The 12,971-nt window shown below is 45.0% G+C and overlaps 1 protein-coding gene across 10 annotated transcripts in view; it reads left to right on the plus strand.

Moving 5' to 3' along the window:
• The window catches only part of LITAF (lipopolysaccharide induced TNF factor), a 35,444-nt gene that overhangs the window by 2,901 nt on the left and 19,572 nt on the right, over positions 1 to 12,971 (plus strand). For 4 of the 10 annotated variants that reach the window (XM_021411631.1, XM_021411625.1, XM_021411630.1 and 1 more), the window contains exons 2-4: positions 4,376 to 4,558; positions 4,933 to 5,092; positions 10,278 to 10,583. In XM_021411631.1, coding sequence (XP_021267306.1) covers positions 4,381 to 4,558; positions 4,933 to 5,092; positions 10,278 to 10,407 — 468 coding nt within the window. In that variant the 5' untranslated portion in view covers positions 4,376 to 4,380 and the 3' untranslated portion in view covers positions 10,408 to 10,583. Of the gene's footprint in view, positions 1 to 724; positions 1,591 to 2,952; positions 3,087 to 3,408; positions 3,556 to 4,375; positions 4,559 to 4,932; positions 5,093 to 5,433; positions 7,465 to 10,277; positions 10,584 to 12,971 lie in introns of those variants that run through there. The other 6 variants (XM_021411632.1, XM_021411633.1, XM_021411626.1 and 3 more) reach the window with 5 other exon arrangements.

The following is a 12,971-nucleotide window of genomic DNA, read 5'->3' on the forward strand; positions in this document are numbered from 1 at the left end:
ATGAGTATTTCGGCTTGGATGGGCTATTCTGAAGTGCACTCCCGGCTGCTGTTCTCGTTACAGAGCCAGTCACTGTGAGCTGTGGAACAGATGGGGAGGTTCTGCCATAGTTACCTGGCTCAATTGCCTCTCTGTTTGTTTGCTTCCAGTGACTGCGGTCCAGTTCCTGTTTCCTTCTGTCTAATCTGTTCTTTTACCCGTAAGCACTTGGCCCATCAACTCTGCTGGTATTCCCAGCTGGTGTTTTACTGGCCTTAAGTGATCAGAGTGGTGTATAGCCAGCAACGTTATCATCCTTGTGTGTAACAATCCGAGTGAGCCAAACACCTCTTCTTCCTGGTGCCAGAGATTTCCTTCCCTCCCCCCGCTTCTCCGTTCCTCCCCCAAGAGCAGGTTGTGCTGCACCCTATGAGACCCGTTTATTTTGATTTAGAAACAAGAAAGTTCTAAATCCGTACCAAACAATGGAAACATTCTTATTTGAACCATGCATGTAAGTAAGGAAACTTATTTTGTAAAGGTTTCTTACAGCAGGCATCTAAGTTTCAGTCACACTGTATTTTCTTTATACTAAGACTGATTTCAGGGCAGCCTGCTCAGAAGCAGGCAGAGCACTTCGGACCCGTACCCGAGTGCCTCAGGCAGCTCTCAGGTGAGGAATGCTTTCTGCGAGGCAGTGAGCGTGTTTACTCCGCCGTTCTTGGAGCAGCGCTTCCTGCTGCGTGGCAGGCAGGGACCGGGCTCGGGGCTGCGGGGGGGGGATGCTCCTCCAGGCCCTGCCGCCTCCCGGGAGCAACGCCCCGTGCATCGGGTCCGCGCGGTCCCGCAATGCTGCGCCACGGGAGCAGGAACTTCGCGTTTTCCCTCTCCCCCCTGGCAGTACGGGGCACAACAGTCACCTGCCCGCCCCTCGCTCAGCCTTGAGGCGCTGCTGCTGCTCCCTGGGCGATGCTGCAGAATCCGTTCCTGCTGAACTTTTGCGCCCGTGAGAAAACAAGCTGGGATTAGCGCGTAACTGCCTGCAGGGCGGGGGTACTCGCGGGCTGAGGCGTGGATGACTTGGCTTACTGCTTGACTGCCTCCAGCTGGGTTCCCCTCCTGTGTTTCTTTCTCCCATTTGCCCTTGGGTGAGGGATATTTCCCCGCGTTCTTAGGATACGCATTTGTGTCCCTTCTTCAGGAAAAATGCTGCAGTTCTAAACTATGTCATCTTAAAAGGATCTGGGCAATATCAATAACTCTCATTATATGGGGAGTGCATTCTTTTGGAAAAAAAATTGTACTAAATATGTGTTCCATCTAGGGTGTGGGCAGGAGTGCTCGCTGCCGGTCGGTGCGGGCAGGTGAGAGGTGTGAGCCGGGCGGAGCTGGTGGATCCACCCCGTGGCTGGGGCGTCACGAGGGGAGGAACGCGGCCGCTGCTCTGCTCGCCTTGCTGTGTTTTGGAGCATGACAGATGATTGGCCCGAAACGTCCTTACACCCAGTCTGTCCCTCGGGAGGGAGGAAATCTTGACTCTGTTGTCCTCCCTTGAAAAAGACGAAGGTGTAAGTTAAGGTGTGGATGTGTGTTTCCTGGCGGATGGAGCAGGTATGGATTATCACAGGGCAACGTGTTGCCAGTTGGGGCATTCTCAGTAATGCCTGTGTAGTTTCTGGATGTGATAGAAATATTTTTTTTTCTTATTTCCCCAGCATAGTCCGTATTCATGTTGAATAATAAGTAAAGTCTTCTACCCTGTGGTTTGCAGTTTGATGTTTGAATTGGCATTCCGAAGAAACTGCCTCATTTCTTCAAAACCTGTGTGTGCAGTTGGGAGGTGTGCTGTATGATCTAATCACTGTGCAGCTATTTGATTAAAATATGAACTGCTGGCTGTGTTTTAATATATGCATTTGATTTAAATATATTTATATACAATGTTTTGTGGGTTATTGTTTTTCATTACGTATCATGATCAGGAAGTTATATTTTCTGGCGAGATAGAGCAGCTGAATCTATCTGCAGTGCGTAGCTGCCCCTGAGCGCAGCTACAACAGTTCTAGAAGTTTTTCATTCCCTGAAATGTACTATGGCTTTAGTGCCATTATAAAAATGTCGAAGTGTTGTGCTGTGCAATCCAGTGGATGGGAGAATATCCTTCTGTTGGTAGAATTTGTTGCTTGGTTGCTTCCTGGTCTCCAGCTAGCGTAAGTACCTCATCTAGTGAGCTGGTTTCACTCTAACAGCAATTTGTGAATGCTATAGTCCTTACCAGGCTTTTTCCTCCCTTTATACCGACGTTGTTCTGTTCTGTGTGTGGAGCAGCGGACCTCTGCGGTGAGGGATGATCTGAGAAGAGTGCTTTGCCTCCTGCAGATGTTGTTCCGCCTCAGTGTGTGCTTGTGATGGAGATGGTTTGAGCTGAGAGAAGCGTGAGCAGATTCAGGTGTTCATTCTCTCAAGAAAGAATCACAAACAAAATGAAAAATCCGGAGGAGGGAGCTGGTGCTTCTGCTGTTTGTGAATTTTTCTCTGGAGTCTACTGACTCATCTGCCCAAAGTTAGTGCAGCTGGGCACGGTGAGCTGATGACTGCCTTGCTGTGTGCTTGGAATCCAACAGTTTTTATGAAAAGCAGAAAAATGAAGTGGGATGGGTAGCTGGAACCATTTGTCCTGCTGTATGCATTTCTAAAGGCTTGAAGTAGAAGGGTTGTGAGAGTCAGAGAGCAGAAGCAAGAACTGCTCGGTTCTTCCTGTGCTGAGCGGTATTTGGATCTGAAACTCCCAGATGTACGTGGAAATTCTTGTGTATCCGTGAAAGAGGCCCAGTCTTGTATTTAGTGTGTGCACTGGTCAGTCAATGTTTGCATGTTGTGATTTATCTGCAAGTTGCATATTGCAAAGCAGTAGGCTAACATTTTGGCATCGTTTACTTCCTTGTTACCTCTTGTCCTTGTTTTTTCTTACAGTCAAGTTTTTGCCACTAATATTCTCTCTTGAAGTGTTTGGGAGCAGCATTTGGGAGTGGGCTTTGAGAAGACAAAACCTGTGGGCTGTTTCTGCCTCTGCCATCAGCTCTTTTGTGCCTGTTTATTTCAGTCATGTAAGTTCAGATCATCTTTTAATTAGTGAATTACTGTGATTTTGTACAATCACAAAATACCCTGAGTTGGAAGGAACCCACAAAGATCTCTGAGTCCAGCTCCTGATTGTCTGAGTTCCCCTGATGCAGCTTTAAGCCATTCCAAGTACGAGCCCTCAGCTACTCTCCATATGACATATGTCTTTTCCTAAGCAGTTGGGAACAGTTTGTTGACCTGTTAGAAATTCAAGTCATCTCTGTCCCATGTGGATTCATTAGACTCAGTTTTGATATGATCCATTGTTGGTTTGTGATTTAAACTTTTTGTCTTCTTTGCATTCAGGTGTTTCCCATTGGTTGCTCTTCCCAGGCAACTCTGTATCAATGGCATTTTAGATAAGAGTATCTGAAACATATCATGATTGAGGGTATGAGCTGCTCTGTACCTGTTTGCAGTGAGCAAGATACAAATGGAAACTGTGGAAAGTCTGTGAGTGCCTTTTTGAGGTTGCACAGGGGGATGTAACTTGTGACTGACTCAGGCTGCGGGTCTTGCCTGAACTGAAATGCTGAACACACCTTCTAGAATGTCCCTCTGACCTCTGTTTTCATTGCTGTCTAACCTTTAGGTTAATGTCTATTAGAAAAAGGCAATGATTAGCATACTTATATTCTGTAAGAAAATAATAATTGGTAAAGTTGCATTTAACATTGACTGAAACTTTGGTAAGCAGCAGAAATGATACCTTCAACTTACGTGAGTTGTAAAAGATCTGCATTGAGTTGGGTGTGCTTAGTTGCTTGGGGTTTCTTTTTCCTTCAGTATAAGTGCTTCTTTATTTCAAACTGCAGCAAAGGTCAATATTCTATTGTAATTATTTGCGCTTCACCACAAACCAGGCTCGTGTTGGTCAGCAACCACTGTGCGACCCATCATATTTCTGGTTTTGGAGGAGACTACGCACACCTGAAGTACAGTTGTAGAGAACCAGAGAAACTGCAGATAGCTTTGTGTCCTAGTAAGGAGGTGTGATGTCCCAGCTGTGGCATTTTTAATTTATAGGAGGAGGGCTGGTGGTGGAAAGATGTGTAAAAACTGCCCTGTGAAAAGATCGGGAAAAGGAAGAAACACCAACAACGATATTGAGATCAACTTCTATGTTTTGTGCTTCCGATTGCATTAAATGCAGTTTGTGCTGTGAAATGTGCATTTTGATCCGGTTAACTTCCTGCATTTCATCTGAGTGAAGCTGCTGCTTTCTCTAAAGAAGGCCTTCTGAGATGATGGTTTTTTTTCTGTTATATTCTAGATACAATGTCTGCTTCTAGTGGCTTTCCTGCCCCATCTGCACCACCTTCCTATGAGGAGACAGTAGGAATCAATGTGAACTATCCTCATCCCTACCCTGTCCCAGAACCTGGGCCGAGACCAGATGGGAAGGGAATGAACCCTCCCCGGTACACAGGACAGCCTGTGCCAACAAGTACCCCAGGTAAGTCTGAGACTCGACTGTGCCATGGTAAAGGGGGTCAGGCTGTTGTCAGAGGTGCTGTGCAGAAACTTGAAGATTATGGTTGACAGGTGCTTCCTACCTAACAAGGAAATAAGATCCGTCAAGTCTCATGATACCTACAGAGCACAATGATATCCATGATGTAATTTGCCTTTCTGCAGTTTGTAATACAGACCTATTCTTAGACAGTGTGTTCTGCATTATGAAATGTCATGGTGCTTTCCTTGTCAATGTGTATTTTATTGCTCTGAGCCCAAGTATTTCAGAATAGCAGCTGATTGTAGTTCAGAGGAAGCTGATTATCTTTTCTTCCTTGTTTACCCATTGAATAAACAAAATGTTTCTTTGTTCAGTTACAGTTCAGACTGTGTATGTGCAGCAACCAATAGTGGTGTTCTATGACCGCCCAGTTCAGATGAGCTGCCCTTCCTGTAACCAGATGATCGTGACGCGTCTCTCGTATGAGTCAGGAGCGTTGACCTGGCTGTCATGTGGTGGCCTCTGCCTGCTGGGGTAGGTTGATTCAATTTGCACTTTGCTTTTTTCCTCTTACTTGACATTTTAGAGGAGTAATGAAGGTCTGGTAGTCTCAGCTTTGTTGCTTTCTCGTTCTCTTGTTCTGACCCTTGATGCGCTGGCTGGAAGACCCGCAGGACCTTGAAGCAGGTTGATAGCACCAGTAATGAGCTCTGTAGGCATGTGTGTTCCTCCTCAAACTTTGTGGCACCAGTTTTGTGGATAGTTTTTGTAGGAAATTTTCAGAAAGTGTTTTTTTGTTCTTGACAGGAATGTGATTTAACCTTCTTGTATATGTAACAAGTGGTAAAACAGTATGGTGTTTTTTGTCTTTGCAGGTGCATAGCTGGCTGTTGCTTAATTCCCTTTTTCATTGATGCTCTGAAAGATGTGGATCACTTCTGTCCAAATTGCAATGCTCTTGTTGGTTCTTATAAGCGTTTATAGGCAGCGTGTAAACGCTAATAGTTGATTAGCACCTCTCTAAGACCTTACTGAAGCTTAATGGAGGCTTCATAGTTGTTTCTGTCCTGTTACTGGAAATCAATAAAGATTAATGTTTGTTGCCAGATTGAATAAGAACTTGCTAAGAAGTAATGATTCTGATTTGGGCCTTTTTAGGGCTTGATGGGCTGCTCAGTCCAGCAGCTAAATGTTTGTCCCTTTCTGCCATATGCAAAACAGGCTGGTGATGTTGGTCCAGTTAATCTTATCTCAACTGTGTTGCACACTGTGCGTTTGCTTGCTTTACAGCCTTGGCACAGACCACAGGGAGAATGTCTGTAGAGAACTGTGCAGTCTTGTGCTTGGTGTTGATGCTATTGCAACAACAAAGTTCACAAACTGGCAGGTAGTTGCTTGCCTCTGATGTAGGTGCCCCTCCGATGAAAGAAGTAATTTGGTCCCCAATGTTATCAGTTGGGTGCCTTTTTATGAGCACTAAAATGCAATTCAAAACTTTCTGTGAAAGACAATCAAACCTAAAGGCTTCTTCCTTCTCGGAAGCTGCATTACCAAATGGACAACTCAGGTTGTTGTGCATCACTGGTGATTGAATGTAGTACCTGAATTTCCTCACCAATTTTCAGCCTGCTTGTATCTTTACTTTGCAGTAAAGTTGCTTACTCGGAAATTTTTAATATATTTCTTCATTTTTTCTTTTTTACTGCTGATTTATTAGTCTCATTTTCCAAATGAAAGGTAACTTCTGTTCTCAGAAACCTAAGCTGTATGTGATGGTGAACACAAAAAATTAGAGTGACACTCTGAAGGTTGAAATATGTTAAACAGAAGACTTGGTCCAAGTAACCTCTCGGTTCAGTCGGGTGATACCTGTCTGGAACAAGCAGACAGGTGTTCAGGCAAGGCTGTGATGCTAACACTGTGTTCATCTCTGTCAAAGGCTAAAAATAAATATGAATTTAAAAATGCATTTATTGTTTTTTTCCTGATGTGCCTTCTACAAATATTTGGTATATGGTAACTTTTCAGAAGTCTTTCAGCACTTCATATTTGAAACCTCTGAATTCTGTGGGTCACAAATACAACAGCTAGGCCTCATTAATTAGTCCTTGTAAATTGCTGCTGCTTGTGGGTCAGCTTGCAAGTGGTTTAACATCTTCCATGTCTGTTCATGTGTCTCTGCAGCTACTAGCTGGCGAGGCAATGATGGAGAGCAAAAGGCAGTACAGGACTCATGGCTTTCTGCTCTGGTTGAGCACGACTTGCTCAGACTTCTTGTCTGCTGTGCCTCCACAGTAATGGTTTTGATGTTTTTGAGGATCTGGGTGATGCTTCATTGAAGCTTCTTTGAATTCTCCGATTCTGCTGTCACTGATTCTCACATATACAGATCGTGCATTTCTGTAAAGCCATTTTTTTCCACTAGATTCACAAAAAGAGTACTTTGTTAGCTTACCACCAGAGTAAGATGGGAAGTAACGAAGCTCCCCCTTTCTCTATGAAGTGCTGGATGGAAAATCTGAGGTGGTAGTACCACAATTTAGAAGAACCCTGACCAAAAAAAAAAAGTGTGTTTTCTTTTGGTTTTGTGGACATAAAGTGATGCAGTCAGTTGCATCACTTTAAATTGCTCTTATGGACTGAGAATGAGATACGTAATGTGTTGGTGGCTGCTCCACGTAATTAAGCATTCTGCAAAAATTTCTGCTGCCCCCTCTGTACTTAAATTTCCTTGAATACAAAGCCTGGATTTGTTTTCTTGTGTATGGGTTTATCTATGGAATGCGCCAAGGTGACTTGCTTCAAGTTTATTTTAGATAGAGAAATGGAAGTGCTTTGTTCGATTATGTTGCAGTCACTGGTTGTTTTTAAAACTGTTTACATTTAAAATAAAAACCTATTTTCTATCTAGTGCTCGTTATTGGAAAATTATAACACTTTGAATGTTTCCAAACATACGAATGTTAAAATTGTGTCAAGAAATGTAACTGCAGGTTAAGATTTTCAGTCTGTCTTGAGCCAGGTCAATGAGACGCCGCATTCTCTGGCCTGCAGCTGAGCCGCTTGCACGCAGAGCCAGGTCTGAAAATGTCAGAATGTCTTGGTGCCTATGGAAATTGGTGTTTGGTCTTATTAAAAACACTTCCTGAAGAACTTCCTAAACTGTCCTTGAATAGTACATTCCTACAGCAAGCACAAGATGCTTGCACTGTGCAAACAGAGCAGTGACTGATGCAATGGTAATGAACTGATGCCTCGGTGATACCTGTTACGAATGTGCCTGCTACCCAAGTGACAGCAGGAGTCAGGAGCCGTGCTGTGGAGTGGACTGTAGGCCTGTGGCCACCTCTCACTCTCTGCTGCACCGTGTGCTGCCTGCTCCATGCTGCTGCATGGCCTCTCCAACCGAGGCATGGAAGGCAGAGAGCACGGGCAGGGCACGTGCCAAACAGTTTATCTTGGTGATCTTGAAGGTCTCTTCCAACCTAAATGATTCTGTGCTCAGGCCAGCAGTGTGTCTTCTGCCCAGGTTAAGTGCTTGGAGCGGTGTGTGCTTAGGGGCAGTAGGCAGCCTGGAGAAAGAGTGGGGAAGGAGATGATAGAGGTCCTTGGGACCTCTCTGGAAGAGGTCCAGCTCTGGCTCCAGGTGGGCACAGACACCATAATTTTTTGCCTGGTTGAACTGTTAAGGACAGGAAAAAGAGTGGTGCTCTGTCTCTGTATGTATTTTCTTGCTGAGATGCAGAAGATACCGGAAGGTGAGGTTGATACATGTACATCTTTGTTCTAATGTGTTTTTATGAAAAAAAAAAAAGTAGTTTAATAAGCAATCTGAGTTGTGCTGTTAGATCCAGCAGGGGCATGCTGACCTGAGGTACTCAGACCATTTCCCCAGATGTGTAAGGAAGGGGCAGAGGCTGCCTGAAACCCTCCAGCCTCCAACGACAAGTTTGGATGAAGCTTTCTCTGGCCCTTGCCGTCCTTAGCTTTCCAGGATGACATTGCTCTGCGTTCCAATTGGACAGTGTTATTACCATTAGACTTCTGGTTTTAATCAACAGATCCTGAGCATTCAAATTTAGTTATTTTTAATGGTGCGTGAACCAAAAGGAAATGCCTTGTCATGCGTAGGGGATTTAAAAAAAAACAAACACCTCAAACTGTTAAAACAAACACCAGTTGAAAGCCTTTCAAGAAGGTGTTATTAGGAAAGAACAGTGGTTTCAAAGAGCTGCTATTTATTGCATTGTTTTTAACCGCAAGGGTGGATTGTTTTTTTTCTTTTTTCTTTTTCTTTTTTTTTTTTTTTACAAAAAAGAAGTTGATTTGTGTGCTCAAACAAGTTAATTGTTTTCTGTTGCTTGGTTATGAAGAATAGGTAATGGAGCACTTGCTGTTCTCCTAGGAATAAACAATTTACATGCGAGTTCTGTGTGAGCTGTGTGAGTGTCAGGTACTCCGGAGCGCAGTTCTGGAGTTGTATTTCATGCACATTCACCATTGTGTCCCCATTTCTTTTATGAAATCCTGCAGTGTGATACAAACTATTAAGGGGACTTTTAATGTGGCTTTGTGAGGTAAGTACCCTCCTGTATGATGTGGCAGATGTTGCAGAATTTATTTCTGTGCTTGTTTCACAAGTGATTTGTTTTCTCAAGCTAAGTCATCAGACCATACATAGCGAAACCCGCTAATTTCAAAGGAAATGCTGCTGCTTTTTTGGTTTGAGAATCTGAAAATTTACTGTCTGTGTGAACAGGTGTCTGTGGGTTGGAGGCACTGAAAGGGGCCATGCCTGGGTCTAGGATAAGCCTGGCATGGGCAGGAGGCCTTTTGAAGTCCTTTTGCAACGGGTCGGCTTGCTTTGTGGGGCTCCTTGGTACTTGTATTTCAAAAAGAGAAACCAAAAGCACGGCCTTATGAGCTGCAGGGCGTTGTAGTGTTCGCAGGGTGTGAGATGGACAGTGCTGTAGTATTTAAATGCATGGGTGTGAGCCAGGAATCTGAGCATGACAACAGGAACTTCACAAAAGCACTGGAAAACACCACCAGCAAAGTAGTTTCCATCTCTTGCTTTTCAGACAGTGTGATCTCTGTTGTTGGGCATGGATCGGATCTTCTGTGCTGATATTCAGTCTGTGGCACCCAGAGTTAGAACACAGCATGGATCTGTGGTATCAGGATGGGAGCTGGGCCGCAGCCACGCGGCCTGCAGCTGCTGGCAGAGCCCTCGGAGCGGCCGCTGTCCCGCTCTGCACGCAGTGCATTCAGACAGTAATGGCTGGTGTTGGCAAATGAGAACTTCTGCTCAGGCCTTGAATCTTTTAGAAAGTTTGTTTGCTGGTCGTTAAAGAGAACCCTTCTGCTGTGCACACCAGCTATTGTAAATATTTTTCCATCAAGGTGTTGTTAGTGTAGAAAGAGCAATTGAAATGCTAGTATATGTAGCTAGGTGTTTGTTTGAAAGCTTTGAAACATGGCTCTTACGAAACACTATTGCACCTCTTCAGGAAGCTCACCGCACTGGTTTGATTTGCTTCGTGTTGCCTACGCAGCCATCCAGGGAAATGCTCCTTTCTTCTCTCGTGATAGGATGTATATGCTGTGTCATGCATCAGGTCCTCAGCAGTTGCGAGGCACCCCAAAATAGAGTGTTCTGCAGTGCTATGGAGGTGGCTCTGACACCTCTGCCATCTCGTAACTTCTTGTTTCGTTTCAGGGCCTTTGGGCACAGGCCGCGTCCCAGCGTAGTTCTCACGCCCTCTCTTGGTCACTCTGCTCGAGCTGTTTCCTTGCAGGGAAGTTCGAATGTCCTGGGACCTGCATGTGTTATTGGGCATGAAAGTTAAAAAAAAAAAAAAAAAAAAAAGTAACTTAAAGAGAAAATTGGATTTGTAAAATGGGAAAACAAAACCAAAAATGCCCTGAGGGCAAATCTAGTTTTTTAAAGAGAAAAAGGTTTCTGTAAGAACTTCTGGCATTTGAGAAGGGGATGAAATCAATAAATTATCTTTGTTCCAAGAAAGCATTTGGATTTGAGCAAGTACTCAATTGTTCGGAGTGTGCTTATGCTTAATATTAAGCGCCTGTTTATGTACTCTGCTGACTCTGGACATTGGTGCCACGCATGAGATTAACGTACACCAAGTAGGAAAACTTACTGGCAAGCATCTAATTCCTTTGAGAAGGAGCTTTTGCTGGCTTCTGGAACAGCACGCTGCTGCTGTCCTAGATGTGAGAGTGGGGCTGCACCAGGGGACCTGGGTGCACAAACGCTGCATGTAAGCTGTTGGCATTGTGCAAGAGGCTGAATCTTCCCGAGTCTGCAGGTCTTGCATAGACTGCTCTGCTACACCTGGAGGTGTGTTAGGAGAGGCATTGAATCCTGAAGGGCAGAAGCCTTTGGGTGACACTTCGGTCCTACCTGAGACACTATGATCACGCAGGTGGAGTTTTGTCCTGCTCCATTTCTGGCCCAGGTCGGAAACGGAGCAGGTCAAAACTAAAACAGGGGAGAGCGCAAACGCAGTCCCCCACTAAAGCTGTTGGGCTCTGTGGTTCCCAGCAGAGCCGTGGTGATGCAGGAATCCCCCCTCCCAGTTCTGATAATTCCCTGCAGTTGCAAGATTGCTACAGTAAATTCTCTGAAGTGGTTTCAAAATGTAGTGGAGATGATAGGGGACTTTTTCACTTGTTGGTTTGGATTGATCATAAGAAATCTCAGCTGACTGCAAAATCTGAAAGATTTGGGGATCCAATTTCAGACAGGATCTGTCCCCAGATATGACATTTTTTTTGTTTTTTTTTGTAATGCGATCTGTCATGAATCATGACACTATTTTATTAACTGGATGTGCTGCCTCTCATCTTCTTTTATATGCTTTGCGTAGATCAATGACTAAAGAGGTTGCTTTCTCTTTGATTAAAACATGCAATGACTTTTAAACTGAGCAAAAGGTAACTGGTGGAGAAAGTAAGCTCCGGCAAGCAGATGTGCCAGCTCCAGTTTGGTGGGGCAGCGTGGCGCCAGCGCTGGGATTATTACCCGTGATTTCTGCTTGTGAATCTGGTTTGAGATAAACAACTGCTCATGGTGAACCAGAGGGACTCAGTGGGTTTAGATGGGGCAGAAAATAAATCTTATCTTGACCAGAGCAGCTTCCTTCAGAAGGCCTTGGTATGCCTATGTAACTGAGGTCTGATGGTGCCTCCGTGGCACAGGTGCTCACTGATCCTGTTTTGCGTCAAGGGTAAACAACAGGGCTCCAGGAAAGGGGAGTGACAAGCACCTGAACCTGGAACAATGAGCACGTAGAACAGGAGACAGGCAGTGAAGCTCTCAAGCAGAGGAAGGTCTCTATCAGCTCAGTGAACCATGGAGTACCTGTCTGCTGTGTTGTAAAGGCCTGGCTGCTATCAGGACTGTACTTTAATCTTTGTGTGTGTTCCTTATCTAAATTTCAGCCATCTCAGGTTTGGGACTTTGGTTGAAGGGATGGGCTGCGCCCTGTGAGCTAGCTTGCTTGTTCCCAATGGAAATACTTTTCCTTTAGCCTCAAATTAGCCCCGAAGAGTGTTTTTAATGTGTGCTTTTGATTAAACATCAGGGATTGATCCCCAGTTACAGACTGGGATCTTGAGAGCAGCCCTGCAGAGAAGGACCTGGGGGTCCTGATGGATGACAAACTGACCATGAGCCAGCAGTGTGCTCTTGCAGCTTGGAAGGCCAATGGTATCCTGGGCTCCATCAGAAGAGGGGTGGCCAGCAGGGAGAGGGAGGTGATTGTCCCTCTCTACTCTGCTCTTACAAATGTGCACCAGCAGAGGTGACCACTGTCACTGCTGCTGAAACGCAGCCTTCACTGCGCTCACACCCCCTGTTCAGTCTCCGTAAGTGTTCACAAGTGCCCATGAATGTCAGTGGGGACCATTTTTTCCACAGGCAGGAATTCAGTTCCACCCCTTTGCTCCATCCACACTTCCACGTCAGGCGCCATTCTGTCAGAGTGCCCCTCTGCTGCCATCTGTCACACGGCACCAACATGTCACGGAATGGTGGTGGGAAGCTTCAGCCTCTGCTGCCATCCCACCAGCATCCGCCTCTGAGGTCGTGGGCTGACATCATAAAACAGGAGGCATTACTTTTGGTGCAAGTCTTGTAATTCTAATCTGTGTTAACTGGAAATGTTCCCGGGCTAGTTTCCCAAGCTAGCCCAAATGAAGTATTTTGGGATAAAGTTTGTATTTTCTTGGTCTCTCTTTAGGAAGTAAAATATCCTGAGTATTTGGATCTTCGAGCTTATATGTCTCAATCAATTGGAGAACCACTCCTTTATGCCTTATATGCAGTTTTGGTACATAGTGGTGTCAATTCTCATGCAGGACACTATTTCTGCTTCATAAAGGTAGATAT

The sequence above is a fragment of the Numida meleagris genome, chromosome 13 (assembly GCF_002078875.1).
Source record: "Numida meleagris isolate 19003 breed g44 Domestic line chromosome 13, NumMel1.0, whole genome shotgun sequence".
NCBI classification, from domain to species: domain Eukaryota; kingdom Metazoa; phylum Chordata; class Aves; order Galliformes; family Numididae; genus Numida; species Numida meleagris.